Source organism: Microtus oregoni, unplaced genomic scaffold (assembly GCF_018167655.1).
Source record: "Microtus oregoni isolate MIOR12 unplaced genomic scaffold, Mior012 000020F_ref0000438, whole genome shotgun sequence".
NCBI classification, from domain to species: Eukaryota; Metazoa; Chordata; class Mammalia; order Rodentia; family Cricetidae; genus Microtus; species Microtus oregoni.
Genome location: NW_024543079.1, coordinates 15,085,075 through 15,108,333, shown reverse-complemented (window position 1 = coordinate 15,108,333; position 23,259 = coordinate 15,085,075). Strand labels below are relative to the sequence as shown.

General features: G+C 48.6%; 1 protein-coding gene across 3 annotated transcripts in view; it reads left to right on the top strand.

Moving 5' to 3' along the window:
* Window positions 1-23,259, top strand: part of Znf341 (zinc finger protein 341) — a 42,123-nt gene that overhangs the window by 5,427 nt on the left and 13,437 nt on the right. Inside the window, exons 2-10 of one of the 3 annotated variants that reach the window (XM_041670062.1) lie at window positions 3,629-3,739; window positions 7,815-8,011; window positions 9,748-9,897; window positions 10,640-10,882; window positions 11,970-12,165; window positions 13,481-13,571; window positions 15,772-15,962; window positions 19,178-19,368; window positions 22,399-22,607. In XM_041670062.1, the coding sequence (XP_041525996.1) occupies window positions 3,629-3,739; window positions 7,815-8,011; window positions 9,748-9,897; window positions 10,640-10,882; window positions 11,970-12,165; window positions 13,481-13,571; window positions 15,772-15,962; window positions 19,178-19,368; window positions 22,399-22,607 (1,579 nt within the window). Of the gene's footprint in view, window positions 1-3,628; window positions 3,740-7,814; window positions 8,012-9,747; window positions 9,898-10,639; window positions 10,883-11,969; window positions 12,166-13,480; window positions 13,572-15,771; window positions 15,963-19,177; window positions 19,369-22,398; window positions 22,608-23,259 lie in introns of those variants that run through there. The other 2 variants (XM_041670063.1, XM_041670064.1) reach the window with 2 other exon arrangements.

Here is a 23,259-nt window from a genome sequence, read left to right as displayed (position 1 = left end):
TTTTATTTAAAACACTTCTTGGCCCGTTAGCTCTAGCTTCTTTTTTTTTTTTTTTTTGGTTTTTTGAGACAGGGTTTCTCTGCGGCTTTGGAGCCTGTCCTGGAACTAGCTCTGTAGACCAGGCTGGTCTCGAACTCACAGAGATCCGCCTGCCTCTGCCTCCCGAGTGCTGGGATTAAAGGCGTGCGCCACCACTGCCCGGCCCTAGCTCTAGCTTCTTATTGGCTAACACTTACAATTAATTTGACCCATCTCCATTAATCTGTGTATTGCCACAGGATAAAGTTCCATGGTCTGTGTCCGGTGGGGCTACATGGCTTCTCTCTAACTCCACCTTCTTCTCCCAGCATTCAGTTTAGTTTTCCCCGCCTAGCTCTGTTCTACCCTATCAGGCCAAGCCAGTATTTTTATTAACCAATGGTATTCACAGCATACAGAGGGGAACCCCACATCACTTCCAGGCCTCTGCTCTGTACTTTGAGGCAGCCCAGCACTTTTTCCCTCAGTAAACTGTCTTCCTACCTATGGAGTGGTCTAATTTGGTGTTTTGCTGCATCTGGTTTGGTGGTTTTACTTAGCCAATGCTTTGCAACAGCTCCCCCCTCCCAGATACTGACCTGTACTGCACTGGGACAGCACAGACACAATTTCTTACTGGGACATGAGGTAACATCAATCAGTGTTGATGCTAAGGTTTTGGCACTAGGCACATCCAATTCCCCACCCTCTTCCCTGACTCCTGCCCAGGATCAGAGAGCCTGGCTCAGGCTCTCGCTGTAAATTTCCTCCCCTGACTTAGAAAGGGCGTGAGAACAGACCTCACTTCTGCTCCATGGGCTCTGATTCTCTTCAGACAGGACACTGCAGTCTGTCTCAGGTTCTGGTACCTGAAGTCTCCTCGGAGCCCCTGTCATCCAGCTGTCCCTCTGTCCGTCCATGGCATTAATAATTCTTCTAATAAACTACTTAGCTTTTATTTTGGTGTCCTCTTGAACCATCGACTCCATTCAAAACCTAACAATGGGAAAGTTTACAGAAGCTGTGTGTGTAAGACTTTAAGACAATTCTGAAGCCATTTCTGACAATTCTGAATCCTCTCAGCCTCCGTGCCATAGTGCTTCCCCTCCTCCCCTGGGAACCAAGGACCTAACAGCTACACATGCACGTACTCAGTTCCTGAACAATTACCCATATACGTATGTTTTGATTCAGTCCCCTGGGAAACGGGGTCAAAATGACCTCTTACCTCATCTGATCTGGCAACAGCTCTCCAGTCAATTATTGGTAATAGCCCTTTCGAATAAGCCAATCAGAATAGTCAAAGAACAACCCCCACCCTTGCTTCTGTGGCCCCTTTAAAAGTAGACTGTACCAGCTATTCGAGGTCTCTTGGCTTCCCGAATGCTGAGGGACCCTGTCATAACAGAATTAATAAAATCCTCATGCTTTTGCATTGGCTGTGGTGTGTGAGGTGGTCTCTGGGGGCGACTGCTTCTCGGTGTTTGGACGCTAGAGTCCAACATGTGGGAGAGCTTGGAACCTAGACCTGTAGCCCTAAGATACGGAATGAGATGAGCAGGAATGAGACCACCGGGGACAGTGTAGAAGGTGGAATCCAGACAGAAGGAACTCCTTCGGGGGTGGGCAGAAGGAGGCTGTAAAGGACCCCCAGCAAAGTAGAAGGGATCCAGGCACCTGGAGCCATGGAGGGGGTCTTGGTATGCCAGACACTGCTGGATGGCCATTGGTGGAAGGTGAGAACATGAGCATCACTTAGAGGGGATAGAGAAGATTCGAAGGTTGGCAGGAAGATGTGGGCACAGGCAGGTATTTGGAAGATTCCACATCAGACATTTGATGTTGAAGGGACAGAGATAAGAGCAAAGAATGCAAGGAGACTTGTGGGGTATCCGGAAAATGGGGTTTTCAAAGAGCTCTGTGACTTAGGTACGGTCTGGCAATGGCTTTGAGATACTACAGATTGTTTATAGAAAGTTCAAAAGAAGCTAGACTAGGGGTGTAGGTTGACCCCAGAAGGGTTCTCACTTCTCTCTCTCTCTCTCTCTCTCTCTCTCTCCCTCCCTTTCTTTCTTGACGGTTGGGGGTAGGTTTTGAACCTCTGAACATACTAAAAACCTTGTCCATGCTAAATGTGTGCTCTGCCAGTGAGGCAAGCTCTCAGCTTATTCTTCCAGCTTTTTTGTTTGTTTGGTTGGTTTTTTTATTTTTTTATTTTTATTTTTTTATTTTTTTGGTTTTTCAAGACAGGGTTTCTCTGTAGCTTTAGAGCCTGTCCTGGAACTAGCTCTTGTAGACCAGGCTGGCCTCGAACTCACAGAGATCCGCCTGCCTCTGCTTCCTGAGTGCTGGGATTAAAGGCGTGTGGCACCACAGCCCGGCTTGTTTTTGTTTTTCAAGACAGGGTTTCTCTGTGTAACAGCCCAGCCCTGGCTGTCTTGGAACTTGCACCATAGACCAGGATGGCCTTGAACTGACAGAAATCCACCTGAGGCAGGAGGATCACCAGGGAACTCAAAAACAACTTAACCCTTCATAATGAGTTCAGGGCCAGTTGGGCTATTAGAGTGAGACCAAATCTTAAAAAAAAAAAAAAAAAAAGTAGTACAGCGTTCTTTTGAGAAGCTCTTTTTTTGGTTTTTTGCTTGTTTTCTGAGACAATGTTTCTCTGTATAGCACTGGCTGTCCTGGAACTCACTCTGTAGAGCAGATAGGCCTCGAACTAACACAGATCGCCTATAGGTCGTGACCTCCTTGGTAGTTAAATGACCCTTTCACATGGGGTCCTAAGACCATTAGAAAACAGAATATTTACGTTATGATTCATAATAGTACAAAATTGTAGTTATGAAGTAGCAACAAAAATAATTTTATGGTTGGGGTCACCACAACATGAGGAACTGTATCAAATGGTCGCAGCATTGGGAAGGTTGAGAACTACTGATTTAGCCCTAGGTGTTCTGGTGCTATATAGGCCAACTGGCCTTAAACTCACAGAGATTCACCTGCCTCTCCCTCCGGAGTACTGGGATTAAAGGCATTTTTACACCTGGTTTTAAGAAATTTTCATTTAATACCTTCTCTCCTCTTGACAGCATGTAGTTCTTTCCTAACCGCGAGAGAGGTTTAGGGATGCAGTCTTTACTCTGAGATCATGTCTCCTAGCTGCGAGAGAGGTTTAGGGATGCAGTCTTTACTCTGAGATCATGTCTCCTAGCTGCAAGAGAGGTTTAGGGATGCAGTCTTTACTCTGAGATCATGTCTTCTAGCTGTGAGAGAGGTTTCGGGATGCAGTCTTTACTCTGAGATCATGTCTCCTAGCTGCAAGAGAGGTTTAGGGATGTAGTCTTTACTCTGAGATCATGTCTTCTAACTGCAAGAGAGGTTTAGGGATGCAGTCTTTACTCTGAGATCATGTCTTCTAGCTGCGAGAGAGGTTTCGGGATGCAATCCTTACTCTGAGATCATGTCTCCAGCCTCACGTTCTGGAATCGGTTGGAGTGAAGTGAAGAGAACATGTCTGGGGTTTTTGTGGTAGATCTTGCCTGTGAGGGTGAAGTGAGAGTGGAAGCTGGGCCCCCTTCCTCACAGGTTGCATTTCCTGTTTTAGGAATGGACAACCAGACTGTGTTGGCTGTCCAGTCACTGTTGGATGGCCAAGGAGCCGTCCCTGATCCCACAGGACAAAGTGTCAGCGCACCGCCTGCCATTCAGCCTCTGGGTGAGTACTGAGGGCAAGTGGCTCCCACGCAGAGCACGTGAGGTTCGTGGGGCATGGGAGAGAACCGCCTTTGTGACCCCAGACTCAGACTGTCCTCTGGTGTCCTCCTGCTGAACCTGCCCATGCTTCTGTCTGCCCACTGCCTAGAGAATGCAGGTGGTGGGCATCATCATTGGGAATGCCCAGGAGCCTTGAGGCTTCACGACCTTTGTCCTGGAAGTCATGTCTCGGCTTCCCTTCTGTGGAAAGAGAACACACAGATTTTTCCAGCTTATGGGTCAAGCTTGTGACTCCTAGAGAGGGGAAAGGGCTTCTCTGGAAGTCCCATGGGTCTTTATTAATTTATTGGTAATATTTTTTAAGACCAAGCTCATAAAGCCCCACTGTCCTCAAACTTGCTATTTAAACACCTGATCCTCATACTTTTGCCTCCTGAGTGCCAGAATTGCAGGTGCGCATCCACCATGCAGCCCACGACATCTGAGTGCTTGAGAATCACTAGGCACACAGGGATAAACACCTGGGGTTAGAGAATAATAATAGCGATAATTATATATATATATATATATATATATATATATATATATATATATAATTATCATGGTGGCTCACAACCATCTGTAATGAGGTCTGGTGCCCTCTTCTGGCCTGCAGACATACACACAGACAGAATATTGTATACATAATAAATAAACAAATAAATATTTAAAAAAAAAAGAAATGGAAGTTTCTGAGGTCAGCCAGATGGCTCCATGCATAAACGTGCTCACCACCAAGCCCAGTGACCTGAGTTTGATCCCCGGAACTCATATGCTAGAGGGAGAAAACCTAATCCTGTGCGTTGTCCTCTAACCTCCATGTGCAAACTGTGGCTCAATTATACACCCACCCACTAAGGTACATGTTAAAGAAGTGCAAGAAAAGAAGCAGCAGCATCAGCCACCTTCAATCCCAGGAGCAGAGGTCGGCCAGGGCTGCACGCTAAGATCTTGTTGTTAGACGAGCCTTTCCGCTGACGCAAATAATTCCAATCAGACCAAATTAGAGAGAATAAAAGATGCCCGTGTTTAATGCAGTGCTCCCAGGTGTACTGGGAAAGCATGGCGAGGGGAAGAGAGCAGGGGAGACCAGGCAAAACCCGGAGACCACATGTTTCTTTTTTGGGCGGCTGCCTAAATAGCCTGTGGGAGTGGCCCTGACCCTCCCTGGGGAGGGGTCACTGCTAGGCAGGCTTTTCCAGAGGTGGAGTCCGGACCCAGGGGAGGGGGCTTGAAAAGGAGCTTCTTGCTCCATTCCTGCTCCATTGGCGCTTCAAGGATGGGTGCCAAGGATGTGACGCTTCCAACCCAAGCATCCCAGAGTTCTTGGATATAGGGGTGTCATGGGGTTGGTGTCTCACTTTTGACCAGACTCCTTGGATATGGGGTGTTGGCTCAAGTCTGACTACTTCCTACAGGCTTGGGGCGATGTGGGAGAGGGGAGATCTGGGAGTTGGTGGGCTCACGTTCAGCCAGAGGTGTGACTCGAGCAGCATCTGGTTTACTGTCATCCTGGAGACCTCAGGCAGCTGCTTTTTGAGGGAGATGAGAAGGCAGGTGGCTAGGAGAAAAAAAATATTGTTATTATTGACCCTATAAATGGGGCTAGCCATGGGAAGTCATTAACTGCCAGAAAGAATGGGACAGAGCAGTGCCCTGGTTGGACAGGTGAGGCTCGGGTGTATAACTGGGACACAGTAGCAGATAGAACCAGATTTTAGTTGGTAGGTGTCCTTGATCCAGGGTGAAGTCCCAGGACCTGGGGCAGGTGTTGGTGCTGTCTGGAGAGCGCTTTGTAAGGTGGTCTTGGCCCAGACAGCAGGGGTGACCTGTAAAATATGCTTGAAACTGGGTGGGGTTAAAATAGGCTTCGGAGGCTCTTAGGTTTTTTTTTTTTTTTTTTTTTTTTTTTTTTTTTTTTTGCCAGACCTGATTTTTGATACAGCAGCAGAACTTTTTCCAGGAACCTGTAGGTATCTGTAAAACAACTGGTACAAATTTACATCTTGGTGTCATAGCAAAAGGCTTGCTTTGAGATGAAAGGTATGAACATTTTAAAGACAGTTAAAGGGAATTCGGAACGCGGGATTTTTAAGATACACCTGAAACCTGTTAGTCCTGGACTATGATGCCTGTGAAAGAGGCACACCTCTCTGTATTCTAGCAGGAAACTTAACACTTGTCTCAAACAAACAAATAAAAATAAAACAATAGCAACAACAAAGCCTAATCTAAGCCAAGAAAGAAGTGGAAGCTTCTACTGGTTTCCTCAAATGAAGCTGATGTTTCTCTCCCTGAAGCCCTGACTGACCATCTGTAGAGCTTTTTCAGACTCTGCCTTCATCCCATGGTCTAGATGGACTTCCCCTGTTCCCAGTTGATTTCCTCTTCTGGCCAATATGAAGGAGAAGAGAGAAGGAAGAGGAAGTCAGAACCATTTCTTTTTGTTTGTTTTGTTGTTGTGATTAGGACTTCATATGTAGGCCAGGCTGGTCTAGAACTCTAGGTCCTCCTGCCTTAACTTCTGGGTGCTGAGATTATATGGATACCATCAAGACTAGCTGTTCCTTTTCCTTTGAATGGAAGTTTGCATAGATATTACACTTCTGCCCTTACCCCATTGGTCAGAGTATAGTCAGGTGATATGCCTAGTAACAAAGCAATTTGGGGAAAATATACTTTAAGTAGGAAATCATGCTGGTCAGTGGCAACGCTTGTTTTTAGTCCCAGCACTCAGGAGGCAGAGACAGGCAGATCTCTAAATTCAAGGCCTGGTCTATAGAATGAGTTCCAAGATAACCAGCTCTACACAGAAAAATCCTGTCTCGAACAACAAGGCAAAACAAAACAAAAAAAAAAAAATAGGAAGTCATGTTTCCCACTAAAATCTGTACTAGTCTATAAGAAGAATACAATGAACATTGGTGCCAGGTTTGGGATTTATCAATGGCTTTGGTAACCAATAACATACACATACAAATTGAGTAATTGGGCGTTTGAGCTGTGGTGTGCTTTAAGACACCATATGCAACTGTTGTTAGCTCTCTCTAGCCTTTAAGTGGCTTTTCATTTATTCAACACATACGCTTTGAGGACCTTCCAGAGCCCAGGATATATCACAGTCACGCTGATAAATAAAGCACATTTCTTTCCCTTAGAGAACACACAGTCCGGTGGTAGTGAGAAAATTGTATTTGTGGGGCCAGCCCAGAATAAGGAACTGTGGCCCTGGCTGTAAGAAGACTGCCTGGGTGTGGGGGTGGGGAGATGACTCAGCTAAGAGATTTTACAGAGGACCTGAGTTCTTCCAGTCCCAGCACACATAAAAGATGACTCACAACTGCCTGTAATTCCAGTTCCTATGTTGCCCTCTTCTGGACTCTTCAGGCATTGCACTTATGTGCATGCATAGACACACACACACACACACACACACACACTACTAAAAATACAAATAAATCTTTATATAAAGTCTTCCTAGGCTGGGCGGTGGTGGCACACACCTTTAATCCCAACACTCAGGAGGCAGAGACAGGTGGATCTCTATGACTACAAGGCCAGCCTGGTCTACAGAGCTAGTTCCAGGACAGGCTCCAAAGCTACACAGAGAAATCCTGTCTCGAGACTCCCCCACCCCCCAAAAAAGACTTCCTAGAGCTGATGAGCCTTGCAATGTGGTTTGATCTGAGATGAACCGGGACGAGGGCATGGTGGATGCAGAGGTGTGATGGTATAGCTGCATAGCCCACTGGAGGCTCACGAGTAAATTCAGTCAAAATAGAGTCTGTATTTCTCAGCTTTGGAATGAAGTCAGTGTGCTGTTTCCATATTTCAAGTTGTTTGATACCCGACCACACATGGCCAGCTCTTCCTAAAGGTGCCTGTTGGGCTCTGAACATCCCTAGAGAGCCCATGGCTGATGCTCGGCACCTGCCTGGCAAGCCATGCTGTGTTTTCAGCTGTGGTACCCCATTCTCCACTGCCATCCCCCTGACTCGTTCTTGCTTTTCTCATCACTCCATGTGTGGCCTCTTCAGATGACGAGGACGTCTTCCTCTGCGGGAAGTGTAAGAAGCAGTTCAACTCACTGCCAGCCTTTATGACCCACAAGCGTGAACAGTGCCAGGGGAATGCCCCTGCCCTGGCCACAGTTTCACTGGCCACCAACAGCATCTACACTCCTTCAGCTGCACCTGCTGCCGTCCAGCAGGCCCCTCCTCCTGCCAACCGCCAGGTAGTTCTTTCTTCCTTCTTTGTTGATTTCTTCGGAAGGTCTCCTTCTGCACACACTGTCCTGAGTCTGGGCAGAACAGTGTTGGGCAGGGCTGACGAAGTCTCTACGTTGTGGAGCTGGATGAGATGGACAGGACAGAAAGACACAAAGATAGACGTGTTTTGCTGGGCATAGTGGTATATACCTGTCATTCTGACATCAGGAGTCTGGGGCAGGAGGATCAAGAGTCTGAGGCCACACTGGGCTGCAGCTTGCTGGGTGGCAGCAACGTATTTTCTTGAGTCTGCCCACTTTTCTAAGTCATTCAGAAAAGCCTAACTTCTTCCTTCACTAATTTATTAGTCTTCTTTCCTTAACACTTGGGAATTTCTTATTCTTGCTCTGAAGCTGACCTTCCACTGTGTGACTGCTTGTCCGCCATGTGTGTCTGGTCCCTGTGGTGACTTTAGTGGTATGTTTTGCCCTCTTTCCTCCATTGTCATCTTCTAGCTAGCAGCTGAAATTCACAGTGTACCTGCCCTGAGGATTTTTCTTCTCCTCTTCCTCCTTCTCCTTTTTGGTTTTCTGAGACACGATTTCTCTGTGTAACAGCTCTGGCTGCCCCGGAACTCACTTTGAACTCAGAGATCTGCCTGCCTCTGCCTTCCGAGAGCTGGGATAAAAGGCATTGAGTCACCAGTGCCCAGCAAATTGTTAAATAAATTAATGAATTATACTTTTTTCAGTCTACTAAGTGCTAAGATGGGGTGGGAGATTTTACCATAATCTATCTTGAATGATATTTGGAGCAGAACTTTGAAGAAGTGACGTTTGAGCAGAGGCTCGGGAGGTGAGGTAATAAGGTTACATATATAAAATGTGTTCCTGCACTAGCGTGTGCAAGGGCTCTAAGGTTGAAGCGTGCCAGGTGTCCCAGGAGCTACAAGGATGGCAGAGTGGCTGGGCAGGAATAGTGAGGGAAGGTCAGATCGTGTGGGCCCTGTGGGCTTTTACTTGGATGTAGAAGCCACTGGAGAATCTTGAGAAGAGGGACCCAGACTGACTGACACTTTACCCATGTGGACTGCTCTGTGGACATTGTGAGTGCTTGCTTCCCTGGAACAGAAGGCAGAAGTATTATTGCTGGACCGGAATGATATGCCTTTCAGAGAGATGTGACTCCTCCACATTGGCAGGTGACGAGCTCGAGGCTCAGAGATGTGGATGGTTTGCCGAGAGTCAAGTGACCAGGGGCAGCTAGGAGGAAAGGCTCCAGAACATGGGTCTTTAGCTTAGTTTCTGTTCTTCGTGTTCTTCTTTTTTCTCTGTTTGTTGTTAAGGTTTATTCATTTTATTTTATCTGTGAGTGTTTTGCCTGCACATATGTATGTGTGCTTGATGCCTTGGAGATCAGAAGCGGCCATCAGGTCCCTGGAGTTGGAGTTACAGATGATTGTAAACCTCCACGTGGGTGCTGAGACTCGAACTTGCGCCCTCTGCAAGAGCAGGCGATCCCTTAACCACTGCAGCATTTTTCTAGCCCCTTGTTTTTGTTTTTAAACAGAGTTCCCCTGTGTAGCCCAGGCTGGTCTAAACCTTACTGTGTGGTATGTTAACCTCAAACTCCCAGAAGTCCTCTGGCTTCCCAGGTGCTCCTTCAGATGTAAGTCACTACGTGTGACTTGGAGTTAGGTCTCTCACATCGCCCTCCAGCTTCCTCATAGAGCCTCAGACACGCCCCCTCCTCTCTTGCTCAGATCTCCACATACATCACAGTGCCCCCATCTCCACTGATCCAGACCCTGGTACAAGGGAACATCTTGGTGAGCGATGACGTGCTCATGTCTGCCATGTCTGCCTTTACATCCCTGGACCAGCCTATGCCTCAGGGGCCCCCACCTGTGCAGGTAAGGAGGCAGGGGCTTCTCATGGGGGTCCTTTTTTTTTTTCTTTGCAATACTGGGGACTGACCTCAGGGCCTTATACATCTCTCAAGAGTTTCATCCCAGGCCTGCAAACTAACTCCTGTGAAATCAGAATATTGTAAAAGAAAATCACTTTAGCTCCAGCTCCCCGACATGAAAGAAACTAGCAGCCATCTCTGGCCAGCCTGCTGAGCAATGGAGCCATGACAACCACTGTCCAGCTATTTTGAGTCCTGTTTTTATTCTTGGTCTAATAGAAACAAATTGAAAATATAGTGGCTCCCTGAGATTTTCCAGTACACATAGGTGACCAGTCACCAAGACCAGATTTCAGTCTCCCAGAAGGAAAGGACCTGGTCCTCTGAACCCACCATTGGTACATGCTAGTAAGCAGCTGCTGTGTGGTCAGTGTCCTGGGAAACATCACCAATCAAGAGCCAGTCCTGCTTTATAAACTTTTGTTTCTCTTTGACATTGGCCTTCTCTGGTTGACACATGCATGCCCAAGGCAGGCTAGCTTAGCCAACCGTCATAGAGAAGAGGGATCGCAGCCCCGAGCTGATGTCCCTTGATGTTCTCCCAGGTCTTCGTTTCTTTCCCTGTCTCAGTACTGTCCTCTGAGCTGCCCAGTGAGTTGCTGTCCTTCCCTTGTGCCCGGTAAAGCCTTTCACGCTGATGAATGAACCGGACACTTCAACACTGTCGTTTTCTCTTCTGATTGCAGAACAGCTTGAACATGCATCCAGTGCCCAACTACCTCACCCAGCCTCCGCCGCCTCCTCCACCCCCTCCACCCTTGCCCCCACCTCCCCAACCCCCACCCCCTCCTCCCCAGACCCTGGGCCCTTCTGGGCGTTCCAACCCTGTTGGAAATAGTGTGGTGGAGGTCTACAGCACCGCCCCTATGGCAGGGAATGGAACAGTGGAGATCCAGGCGCTGGGGATGCAGCCCTACCCACCCCTGGAGGTGAGCGGATGCGGCGGTGTGGTGGGGTGGATGCCAGGCACTGTGCTAAAGTCGCCATGGAGAACCAAAGCAGACCCACCCTTCTCATGAGTGCCTGCGTGGGGAGAGGAGGGCTTTAATCAACACGTGCAGTCTGTAGATGGGACATGCAGACTATTGTGAGGGCCACTTAGCGGCCATGTAGCAGATTCTGGGTTTAAACCCAGATAACTTAATTCCAAAACTACTTGGTGAAGTTTGTGCTCTCTCTGTGTGTGAGTTCATGTGTGTGTGTGTGTGTGTGTGTGTGTGCACATGCACACACGCACATGTGCATCTCTGTGTGTCTTTCTTTTCTTACATTTATTTAGTGGATGGGTACGTGTGTGGAAGTCAGAGGAAAACTTGTGAGAGTTCACTCTCCTATCCTGTGGGTTCTGGGGTTTGAACTCAGGTCATGAGTCTTGACAGCAAAGGCTTTGGCCCACTGAGCCATCTTCCTGGCCCAGTTTATGAAGTTCTAAGGGGTCTTGGGAGTAACTGGCGTGAGTGAGCGAGGTGCACGCTTCTGTGATGATGGAGCTGCAGTAGCTGAAAGTAACTAGGGCCACAGTGAGGGTCCCCCTTTTCACTCCCCTCTAAGGCTCTCCCCTGTAGTAAATTTGAGCGGCGGGGCTGCGTCCCCAGCACCCCGGCCGCCTCCTAGCTTATGCCTGAAATAACAACACACAAACTGTATTCATTTAAACATTGCTTGGCCCATTTCTATCTAGCCTCTTCTAGGCTAATTCTGATATCCCGATCAACCCATCTCTAATAATCTGTGAGCACCAGTCTTACCGGGAAGATTCTAGCCTACGTCCATCCTGGGTCGGAGCTTCATCGCGTGTGCCTGCCTGGGAGCGGGGCATGGCGTCTCTGTCTGAGGCATCTGTTCCTGAGAGGAGAGCTGTCGAGTCTGAGCTCACTTCCTCTTTCTCCCAGCATTCTGTTCTGTTTTCTCCACCCACCTGTGTTCTAACTTATGAGGGCCAGCCAAGCAGTTTCTTTATTTTTTTAACCAATGACCTTCCTCCATCACTCCCCCGTCACAGTGCTGTCCTTTTAGGTGCCAAACCAGTGTGTGGAGGCTCCAGTGTACCCCACTCCCCCAGTGTACAGCCCTGGCAAGCAGGAATTCAAAGCAAAAGGACCCAGCTCCACTGCCCCCATGACCAGTGCAAGTGGAAACACAGTGGCCACCTTTGACTCCCCACCAACGCTGAAGACCAGACGTGCTAAAGGTGCCAGTGGACTCCCAGAAGGTTGGCCACCCACCCTCCCTGGGCATCCTTCCTTGGCCTTGGCCTCCCCATAGGCTGCTTGGGTATGGTCTTTGTTGTGAAGACCGTTGAGATTGAGTTTGGTGGCATGTATGGAAAGCTTGAACTAGGAGACCAGGAGCAGAAAATCTGGGAATTCCGTGGCGTGGTCGCCAAGCAGCCATATTTCTTCTGTTGTTCTGTGTCTCTGTCCCGAGAGCACGGCTGCATTTGTTGGGATGCCTTGTCACCGGAGGTGGCTGCTGAAATGTCAGCAGTCATCAACCGCGTATTCCAGACAGTGAGGGGGAGGAGGAGGCGGAGAAGGGTAAAGGGAACTCTCCCAGCTTCCAGAACCCTATATGAGACTTTCTTCCTGTGTAGCCATGTGACCATGCATAGTTGCAGAGGGAGTTGGGAATGCTTGTCTTGGCCAGGAGCAGGAAAGAGGCAAAGGTGGCTCCCAGTTACACCAGTTGTGATCTTTCCCCTTTTAGAGATGCGAAATATGGAGTCAAACCCCAGGAGTAGATGTGGGAAAGGAACTGGAAATTTTGTTTGCTTGTTTTGTTTTTTCAAGGTGTGTCTCTCTTGTGCATCCTTGGCTGTCCTGGAACTTGCTGGCCTCTAACTCACAGAGATCCCCCTGACTCTGCTTCCCAGAGTGCTGGGGAATTAAAGGCGTGCACCACCACCGCCCGGCTCAACTAGGAATGTTTTAAGGGCTTGCTTCCCTTTCAACCTCTTCTCTTTTCCCTTCTTCCCGAAAATACACATTAACATCAGTGTACACCCGCTGGGGATTTAGGTCTTGGTCCAGGATCTCCTCTGTCAGTCACTCACAGTTTAATGGGAGAGATAGGCAGGAAATAAATCAATATTTATGAGTTTCTCTAGGAAGGAGATTACAGGGTAGAAAAGGACACAACCTGCCTATCTGTGTGGAAGGAAGTAGTCATGTAGGTATTGAGGGATAAGCTTTCCAAGGGAAGCAGCAGGTACAAAGTCCTGAGGTGAGACCTGGCTTGGGAGCATCAGGGTTAGCAAGGAGTCCATTGCCGGGTGGAGAGAGTTCTGCAGTTGGCAGGTACAGGACACGGAGCTTTGAAAGTCATAGCAGAGGTGATGGATTTCATCATGAGCAGAGAAAGCCTCTGAGGGGGCTTTGTCTGGCTCCCCCGTAGGTGGAGATGTGCCAGGGCACATGTGTCTGGCCCCAGATACAGGGAAGAAGTGGCTGGAGGTTTCCCTTGTCCCTTCCCCTGTCCCCTCCACCGGGCCCCTGGCCTGACCATGCCTTCCCTTCCTTATCTTTCAGCTGCAGGGAAGCCAAAGGCCCAGAAACTCAAATGCTCCTACTGTGAGAAGTCGTTCACCAAAAACTTTGATCTTCAGCAGCACATCCGCAGGTAGCCGCCAGGTAGCCCTGGGGGGAGGGGCTCCCTTCTCAGGCCCTGTGCCCATCTGCAGGCCTGCAGTGCAGAGAAGGAGGGTTCCCCACATTCTTCTCAAATCTACAGACTGAGCTTGCCCACCAAGGCCAGAAGATTGGCGTGTCTGTGTGGGCGGGTACCCTTGAACTGAGGGAGGCTGCACACACACAAGGCTGCCTGTCTTCCAGCTGCAGAAGGGTTAGCTGGCAGGCTGCCAGCTGTGCCAGCATAGCTCGCTAAAGAGGATCCTTCTTGCTCCAAGAGTCCGTTTGTAAAATGGTAGGGTGGGCAGGCTCGGCACCTCTTGACAATGTGGGGGTCTGGGGTCTGCCATGGCTCTGGTGTTAGGAAATCAGGAACAGTGTGGTGTGGTGACTTCGGCTTTAATCCCTAAAGAGTCAGTGGAGGAAGTCTCAGTTTTGGGCTAATCTGTCTTTGACACCTGCCACGAATTTGTTCATTTCTGAGAGAGAACCAAGGGCCAGTCCTAGATTACAGCCACACGGAGCACGACATCTGTCTAGATCAAGGTCTCCCGATCCTGGCATTATTGGGCCTAGCACCTGGGGTCGAGTCATGCCGACTGTGCTTTGTGGAAGGTTCACAATTCTCCTTAGCTTCTGACAGTAGATGCCACCACCACCTCTCCCCACAGCTGTGACCGCCAGAAATGTTTTCAGACATTGGCAAACGTTGCTGGAAGCAACTGGACCTCGTCAGGAACATTTGGCAATACTGGAAATGTCCAAACTGGCACCGCTACCCTTGCGTGGTTGTTAGAACTTGGCTAGTGCGGCTGAGAAACAGACTTTTCAGTTTCCCTGTAACGAAGCCAAGTGTGACTGGTCCCACACAGCTGGTGGCTTTCTTACTGGGTGGTGCCACTTTTGATCTTCAATGACATTGTTCTGTAACCCCTGGATTTTTCTATTACTGCATTTTCAATACATAGCTATTCATAAAAAAATGACTTTCCATATTCAGTGACAACTAATAGGGAGCTTCTCAAAATTATTTTAAAAGCTGGGCATGGTGGTGCACACCTTTAATCCCAGCACTTGGGAGGCAGAGGCAGGCGGATCTTTGTGAGTTTGAGGCCAGCCTGGTCTACAAGAGCTAGTTCCAAGACAGGCTCCAAAGCTACAGAGAAACCCTGCCTCAAAAAAGCCAAAAAAAAAAAAAAATTATAAGTTTTGAAAAAGTGTGTTGAGAGGATTTATCACAGCTCTTGCCTCGTGTGTACAAGACCCTGGGTCGAATCCCAGCACACAAAACAATAGGAAGTTAATTTTGCCGGGCATGGTGATACACGCCTGCTATCCTGGCACTTAAGATACAGAAGATCAGGAGGGGCTGGAGAGATGGCTCAGTGGTTAAGAGCACTGACTGTTCTTCCAGAGGAACCATGTTCAATTCCCACCACCCACATGGTGGCTCAACCATCTGTGACTCCACATCCAGAGGCTCCACCACCCTCTTCTGACCTCTGTAGGCAGCAGGCACATATGTGGTACACAGACAAAAACACAGTCAAAACAACATACACATAAAAGAAATCTTCAAGAAAAAAATGTTTTATCCCAAAGCTGGGTATGGCTTAGTGTAGAGCACTGGCGTGTGGGAGGTCTATGGCTGCCATCTCTGTGAGGGCAAAACAAGCGAACAGACTGCCCCGAAGAACAAATACCTATTAATTTATAACTGAAAAAAAAAAAGCCCAGCAGCCGCCAAGTTGAGGAAGTACTGGGTCCCAGAAGATGGCTCAGTAGGTAAAGGATTTGCTGTCAAGCTCAATAACCTGGTTAAATTTGGGGAGCCACATGGTAGAAGAGAACCAACTCCCACGAGATGTTCTTTGACCTCCACACATATGCTGTGGCACTGTGGCACATTCATGCCTACACACACACACACGCTTCCTACTTGATACTTCAGCAGTCAGGAAATCTGTCATCTCAGATGTGCGGTGGCCATGGAGAAGATCTGCTGACCGAGCAGCTCCAGATCCGGGTCTTCCTACCTTTGATCTCTCTGACACATTGGGAGAACAGGTCCTAGTGGTGTCAGGACAATGGTCAGCAGCATCTCTAGGCCTTCCTGGTGGCTGTGGGCTCCTGGGTGGAGGCTGTGTCCCCTATTTCTACATTGAGAATGCTGACTGACCTTGTTCCCCTAGCCACACGGGGGAGAAGCCCTTCCAGTGCATTGCATGTGGTCGCGCCTTTGCCCAGAAGTCTAATGTCAAGAAGCACATGCAGACTCACAAGGTGTGGCCTCCGGGGCGCAGTGGTGGCACCATTTCTCGGAACTCTGTCACAGTGCAGGTCATGGCTTTGAACCCCAGCAGGCAAGAGGAGGAAGACGCAGGTGAGTGGAGCGGGAGGAGCCGCTCCCCCGTTCATCCCTTTGGAAGCTCCAGAGGCAATTTCCGATTGTCTGTGGTACTGGGGACCAAACCCAGGGTCTCTGCGACATCCCCAACCCCAGCCTCATAGGTTTTGATGCTAGTTGGGTGGTTTCCATGACGTCTCTGGGCTTCAGCCCAATTTGTCTGTAAAATGGAACCTGGAGAGCTGAGCGTGGTGTTCTTGTGTCACTCCGGCCTGGTGAGCCTAAGATGGGAGAATCAGGAGTTTGAAGTCAGTCTCTGCCACATGGTGAGTCTGAGTTCGGTCTGTGCTGTATAGCGGCCTCTCTAAAGAAGGGGCATAGGGTGAACAGAAGGATGCCAAGTATATAAGATATGTGACATTACTCTAATCCTGGCAAATGTAGGTATTACTCACTAATTACTGTCTGATTCTGGCTAAGCCTGGATCTTATATTAGAATCCATTCCTCCCTCCCTTCCTTCCCTCCTTTCTACTTTCCTTCTTCCCTCTGTACCCTTCCCCTTCCCCTGGGTCTGAACTGGCCTGAAACTTGCTACTTAGCTGAGAATGACCTTGAATGCCTGCTCCTCCTGCCTCTGCTATGATCACAGACCTCAGACCTAAGTTATTTTACCCATTTTTTCATTTTTTGTTGTTGTTGTTTTGTTTTTGCTTTTTTTTTTTTTTTTTTTTTTTTTTTTTTTTTTGGTTTTTCAAGACAAGTTTTCACTGAGTAGTCCTGGCTATTCTGGGACTTACTCTGTAGACCAGGCTGGCCTCGAACTCACGGGGATCCATCCACCTGCCTCTACCTCCAGAGTGCTGTGATTAAAGGCGTGTGCCACCACTGCCCAGCTACTTTACCCAGTTCTGTGTGGTGCCAGAGGCTGAATTCATGGCAGGGCTTATTCTAGGCCACAGGCAAGCACTTGACCGCTGAGCTCCTTTACTGGTCCTCAGAATCCATTTTCTGTGCTCCATGCTGTGTCTGTAGTTGATCAGCAATGGAAACCATTGTGTCTCGGTGGGCATCTGCTCTCCAGATGTTCTATGGGCTTCTCATTCATCCGAGCGTTCAGGTGCTCCTGAGCTAACAGTCCTGTCCCAAACACTGGTTTAGTTCTCCCTTGTAGGGCTGGGGACTTATTAGGCTGATAAACAGAACTGTCAGTGGAGATTCAACTTGAGTACCATGATGCAATTTGAAGTTTTTTTAGTAGCCCAGCATGGTAGCACATGCATATAATCCTAGTGCTTGGGAGGCCAAGGCAGGAGGATTGTGAATTTGAAGCCAGCCTGAACTATAGAGCAAGATCTTGTCTCAGAAAAACAAAATAGGAGGCCATAGAGATTGCTTCGCAGGAAAGTACTTGCTGTACAGTCATGAAGACCAGAGTTCCAGCCCCAGCACCCACATCCAGTGGCTTACAAACTTCTGTAACACAACCCCTTCTGTCCTCATCAACACCACTCACACAGACACATAGATACACATAAGAGGAATAGAAACAAAATTTGAGATAAAGTTAATCTATTTTACTGAACCTGATACCCTGTTTCGCAGGTAACATGAAGGAATCGTGAGGTTCCTTTTCCTTTGTAGAGCTGGGTATGGAACCTGGGCCCTTCTGTCTTCCTCAGAGCCACACCCTGTAAATGGACTTTTCTTTGGGTCTCCAGCTCACAAAAAACCATACAGAGACATTAATTATGAAAGCTTGGCCTTAGCTTAGGCTTGTTCCTAACTAGTTCTTATAACTTAAATTAGCCCATATCTTTTAATATACATTTTTTAAAGAATCTCTTCTGAACTCTTTTTTTTTTTTTCAAGACAAGGTTTCTCTGTAGCTTTGGAGCCTGTCCTGGAACTTGCTTTGTAGACTATGCTGGCCTCGAACTCACAGAGATCCGCCTGCCTCTGCCTCCCTAGTGCTGGGATCAAAGGTGTGCGTCACCACTGCCCGGCTTAATCTACATTTTTTGTGTGACTCAGTTACCTTTACTCTGTACTGCCCATCCTGTTTCCCCTGCGTCCGGCTGGTGATTCCGCTTTTCTTCCTCCCAGAGCTCTCTCTGTCCAGAAGTCTCACCTATATCTCCTGCCTAGCTGTTGGCCATTTAGCCTTTTATTAAGCCAATCACAGTGACGTATCTTCACAGTAAAGGAATATTCCACAACACACAACACCCCAAAGCCATATGGAAATATTGCATGCATTTGTTTGCTGAATTTTTGAAAGTCAGTGTGTATTTACATGTACGGCATTTCTGCACTGGGACCGGCTGTCTTCCAGCTCTTCCATGTCACCTGTGGCTGGTGACCACTGAATAGGACAGTTGTAGAGCCAGAGCCACAGTTCTTCCTACCCAAGCACCAGGGTGAGCAGCCCCAGCCACATGCCAGTGGCTGATGAGCCTTTGGCTGGGCGAGTGCCAGCGGACCTCGTTTATCTGACCCACCGGTGCTCTTTTGGAGTCAGCCCTCTTTTGTGCCTGGGTTTTGCTTTCTGAACTCCTACAGACCCAGCACCAGGGGCCACCCATTCAGTATACATGTGGAGCCTACTGTGTGCCGGGGGCCACCCATTCAGCATACATGTGGAGCCTATTGTGTGCCGGGCCGTGGGCTGCAGAGGTGAAGGAGCAGGCCCCTGATGTCAGGAAGAGTGGGGGATGGTCTAGTGAGCAAAGAATGATGAGGCCTGGGAGGCAACCTGAATATGTTTAGGATTAGGGATGTTTCGTTTCTAACACCCATGGAGAGATCACAGTCTGAGTGAAGGCAGGGTGTGGAGCAGAGATCACCAGCTGTCTCTTAGTCAGAATGTATTTTAAGGGCTATGGATGTAGTCCTGAATGGCCTGGGTTCAGTCCTCAGCACTGTATAAACTGAGTGTGGTGGCTCAGATTTACAATCCCAGCCCTGGGAGTTAGTGGAAGAGGATCAGAAATTCAAGGTCGTCCTCAGCTACAAGCATGTTTGGGGCCAGCCTGGACTACCTAAGAGCCTGTCTGAAAAAATAAAATAAAGAATGTATGTTAGTATTTCAGCATCATGTCTGAGTATACTGGAATGCATACGCTTAGTACGGTCCTGAATACAGCATTTGAGAGCAAGTCTGTGGTCGCTGTCCCAGGATGTCCTGCATGGTGCAGTTCTTGTCCTGCCTCACTCGAAACCCTTCTCTGTGACTTTTTTCTCTCGGCATAGGGTTGGGCCAGACCCTGCCCAGCACCACACAGCCCCAGGCCTTGCCCGCAGCAGGTGAGGATGAAGGGGGCAAGCCGGAGGCCAAGCAGGTGGTCCTCATCGACAGCTCCTACCTGTGCCAGTTCTGCCCCAGCAAGTTCAGCACCTACTTCCAGCTCAAGTCCCACATGATCCAGCACAAGAAGGAGCAGGTGGGTGGCCATGAAAGCAGAGGGCACAGCTGCCCGTTTGTGAGCTTGATGACAGGAGGGTCCCCAGTGCTGCCTGGAAAGGGACGGGGACAAGGCCAGCCTTCTCCATGGTGCTTTGTCCTGAAGGTAGACTGCTGGAGGAATGATAGATAGCTAAGTTAGACGGTTAGGAAGTTTGTTATCTGACCTGGCAGGAGGCTGAGCCAGGGCAAGCACTCAGCTCAGATTCAAGGGCTTTGTGTCTTGTCTTGCCAGCTCTGGTGGCTGTTTCCATAAGGCGTGGCCCTGTCTTTCATGTGGCTTACCTCCTGCTTGCTGCCTCCCCCCCCATTTTTTTTTACAAACAGACAGGTTCTTACTATGCAGCCCAGGCTGACTGGAACTGTCCATGTAGACCAGGCCAGCCTCAGATTTGCAGAGATCTGTCTGCTTCTGCCTCCACCCTGCTCCGTGCTCTGTTTCTGACTGTTGGTGTGTGTGTGTGTGTGTGTGTGTGTGTGTGTGCGCGCGCGTGCGCTTGTGCACGCAAGTGTCATGGAGCATGTGAAGGTCGGAGGACAACTTAAGGGAGTTGGTTCTCTCATCTTACCAGGGGTCCCAGAAATTGAAGTCAGGTTGTCAGTGGCAAGTACCTTTACTGGCTGAACCATCTCGCTGTCCCATCAGGGTTACGCGTTGTAGAAAATCCAGTCATATTTCTCATGAACAATGGAAACCTTTCCTGGCGGAATTCTCTGTAGCTCTATGGATCACAGACAGTTTTGTTTTTATTTTTGTTTTAAGTCAGGGGCTCACGAGGCTGGAGCTGTGGCTTAGTGGTTAGGATCACTGAGTTTATTTCCCAGCCCCCACATCAGGTGGCTCACAACTGCCTGTAAGTCCAGCTCCAGGGGATGAGGCCCTCTTGTGGCCTCTGAGGGGCACCTGCACTCACAGGTATGCGCACATACATGCACTGAGGATGACCCTGAAGTTCTGTCCTTCTGCCACTGAAATAGGGCTGCACGCGTGCTCAGCAAGCCTGCTATCAACCGAGCCAGCCGAACTGTGTCCGCAGCTCCAGAGCTCGCTCTTGTCACGCAGGAGACTATTCATATACAGACAGTAATAGAAGACTAGCCAGTCATTAGGGTTTTATTTCTGTCCTGTCAAAACGGCCCGGAATGACAGTGCTGGGCTTGTCTAGCAGGCTAGGCATGTCATCCAGGGCCAGGCTTCTGACTTCCTGCTCTAGAACCTTTAGCTTGTGGTGTTCGCCCTCAAAACTGCAGAATAGTTGCCGTGTCTCCGTCTATCACACTTATATTCCAGTCAAGATAAGTGCAAAAAATATGGAAAGGGTTCTTGCTAGCAGGCTTTTGCCATTTTGTTTTGGGAAGGATGATCACCCCCAAGACGGTTGCCTGCATATCATTGCCAAGAAGAGTGACATGGCTGGTCTAAATTCAAGGCTGTCAGGAGGACCAGGGGTTTTACCCAGTCTGTTGGTACCCTGGGCAAATTGGAGTTGACTCCATTAGGAATTGAGGGGTTTGACACTGTGTAAGCACTTGAGGAATATTGGTGACTACCAGACTTCTCAAAATATTGAAAGTGAATATAGAAGTGAGACCAGGCACATGTCAGCATGTCACACCGGTCATGAGAGAGGCAGTGGAAATGGTACAATTAATGGAAGTGTGTGGAACATACCTCCTGCATTTGACTGTCCCCACATCAGACCGCTAAGGTAGACACAGATTTCATTAGTGTCTCTTCCATAACCTTGGGAGTTACCTCTTCTATCTAACAACAACAACAACAACAACAAAATCTCTTTAGGAATAGGACGTGGCTCAGGGGTCCTGTGCAAGACCCTGAGTTACATCCATAGCATCACACACATACATACAAAAATCATTTATACTAGATTTTTTTTTCAAATTAACATTGAACTTGAGAGTCTGGGTCCTAAGTCAATACTAAATAGTCAAAAATAGCCATGTTCCCAAAGAGCAGGACGACCTTAGAAGAGTTTGTTGGGTAACAATTCCAAAGATGATCCTCAGATTAGTGTCATCTGAAAACATGTTTGGGCGCCAACATCTGCCAAGTCAGACACTCTGGAGTGGTACCTCTCAAATTTTTCTTTTCTTCTTCGATATGGAGTCTCAAGCTAGCTATAAACTCACCATGTTGCTAAAGATTATCTTTTTTATTTTTAAAGATTTATTTGCTCTATTTTAGGTGTTTGAGTGTTCTTCTTGTGTGTGTGTGTGTGTGTGTGTGTCTGTGTATCATGTGTATGCCCAGTGCCCTGGTCAGAAGAAGGTATTAGATTTCCTACTGTTGGAATTATGGTTATGAACTATCATGTGGGTTCTGGGAATTGAACCTGCGTTCTTGTAAGAGCAACAAGTGCTCCTAACCCTCCTAATGGCTGAGGTATTGCTCCAGCCCCTCCGATTGTGATCTAAGATGCCTTTCTTTTCCTGCCTTTTCTAACTAAGTGCTGGGATTGCAGGTGTGCCCCCCTGCCCTTGGCTAATGGTATCTACTCATTTGAGAGCCATGGCGTTAAAGATCATAGTGCCACCACTTCACTGTATATCTAGGTCTTGGGTAATTTTTATGGATCCATTCAGGCTTCACAAAGCCATAGGGAAGGGTAACTGGCCAAGAGGAGAACCCTTCAATCACAGTGAAGCCAGGAGCTGAACCTGGTGCCACAGCCTGTGATCCTCAGGAAGCTCATGCAGGAGAATCTCAATTCAAGTCCTGACTGAGCTACAGAGGGAGCTCAAAGCCAGCCTGGGTGAACTTAGTGAGTACCTATATCACAATAAGAAGTGAAAAGAGAGCTAGAGATAAAATTCAATGGTAGGCTGCTTGCTCAGCATTTGGGAGGCCCTGGTTTCATCTGTAGGGACCAGGGGAACCGCTGGCAGGTTGCTCACAGCAGTGTTTATAGCCCCATGCCCGGGTCACAGGGTAGGGGTAACAAGAGGCGACCCCCCCCCCCCGTCTCACCTCCCAGTTTCTCTTCCCAAGGTGTACAAGTGTGTGGTCAAAAGCTGTGCCCAGATGTTCCCCAAGCTGGACACCTTCCTGGAGCACATCAGAAGCCACCAGGAGGAGCTGAGCTACCGCTGCCATCTCTGCAGCAAGGACTTCCCCTCCCTGTATGACCTGGGTGTGCACCAGTACTCCCACAGCCTCCTGCCGCAGCACAGCCCCAAGAAGGACAGCACCGTCTACAAGTATGTGTGCATGCCACCAGCCACACTGGACTGGGGGCAGGCAGCCTGGTTCGGGCTGCTCAGAATCTGTGAAATTCTGCAAAGGGAAACTGAGACTAAGAGCTGGGGTCCAGTCTGGAGTGTTTGGGCATGAGTGAGGAAAAATGATACTGACTCTTCTCAGGCCATTCTTCACCTGTCAGGCATTTATCATAGAAACCTCACCTTGAAAAGGGGCCAGAAAGATGGCTCAGTGAGTACAGGTGCTTGCTACCAAGTCTCACGGCCTGGGTTTGATTCCTAAGACCCAACTGATGGAGGGAAAGAGCTCATTTCCATCTATTGTTCTCTCATCTCCACTGGCACACACACATGTAAAATAAACAAATGCAAAAGAAAAGAAAAAGAAAAAAAGTTAGCTGAGCATGGTGGTGCATGCCTTTAATCCCAGCACTATGGAGACAAAAGCAGGTAGGTCTTTCTGAGTTCGAGGCCAGCCTGGTCTACAAAGCGAATTTCAGGACAGCTGAGACTGTTACATAGAGAAATCCTGTCTTGGCCGGGCAGTGGTGGCGCACTTTAATCCCTGCACTCGGGAGGCAGAGGCAGGCGGATCTCTGTGAGTTCTAGGCCAGCCTGGTCTACAAGAGCTAGTGCCAGGACAGGCTCCAAA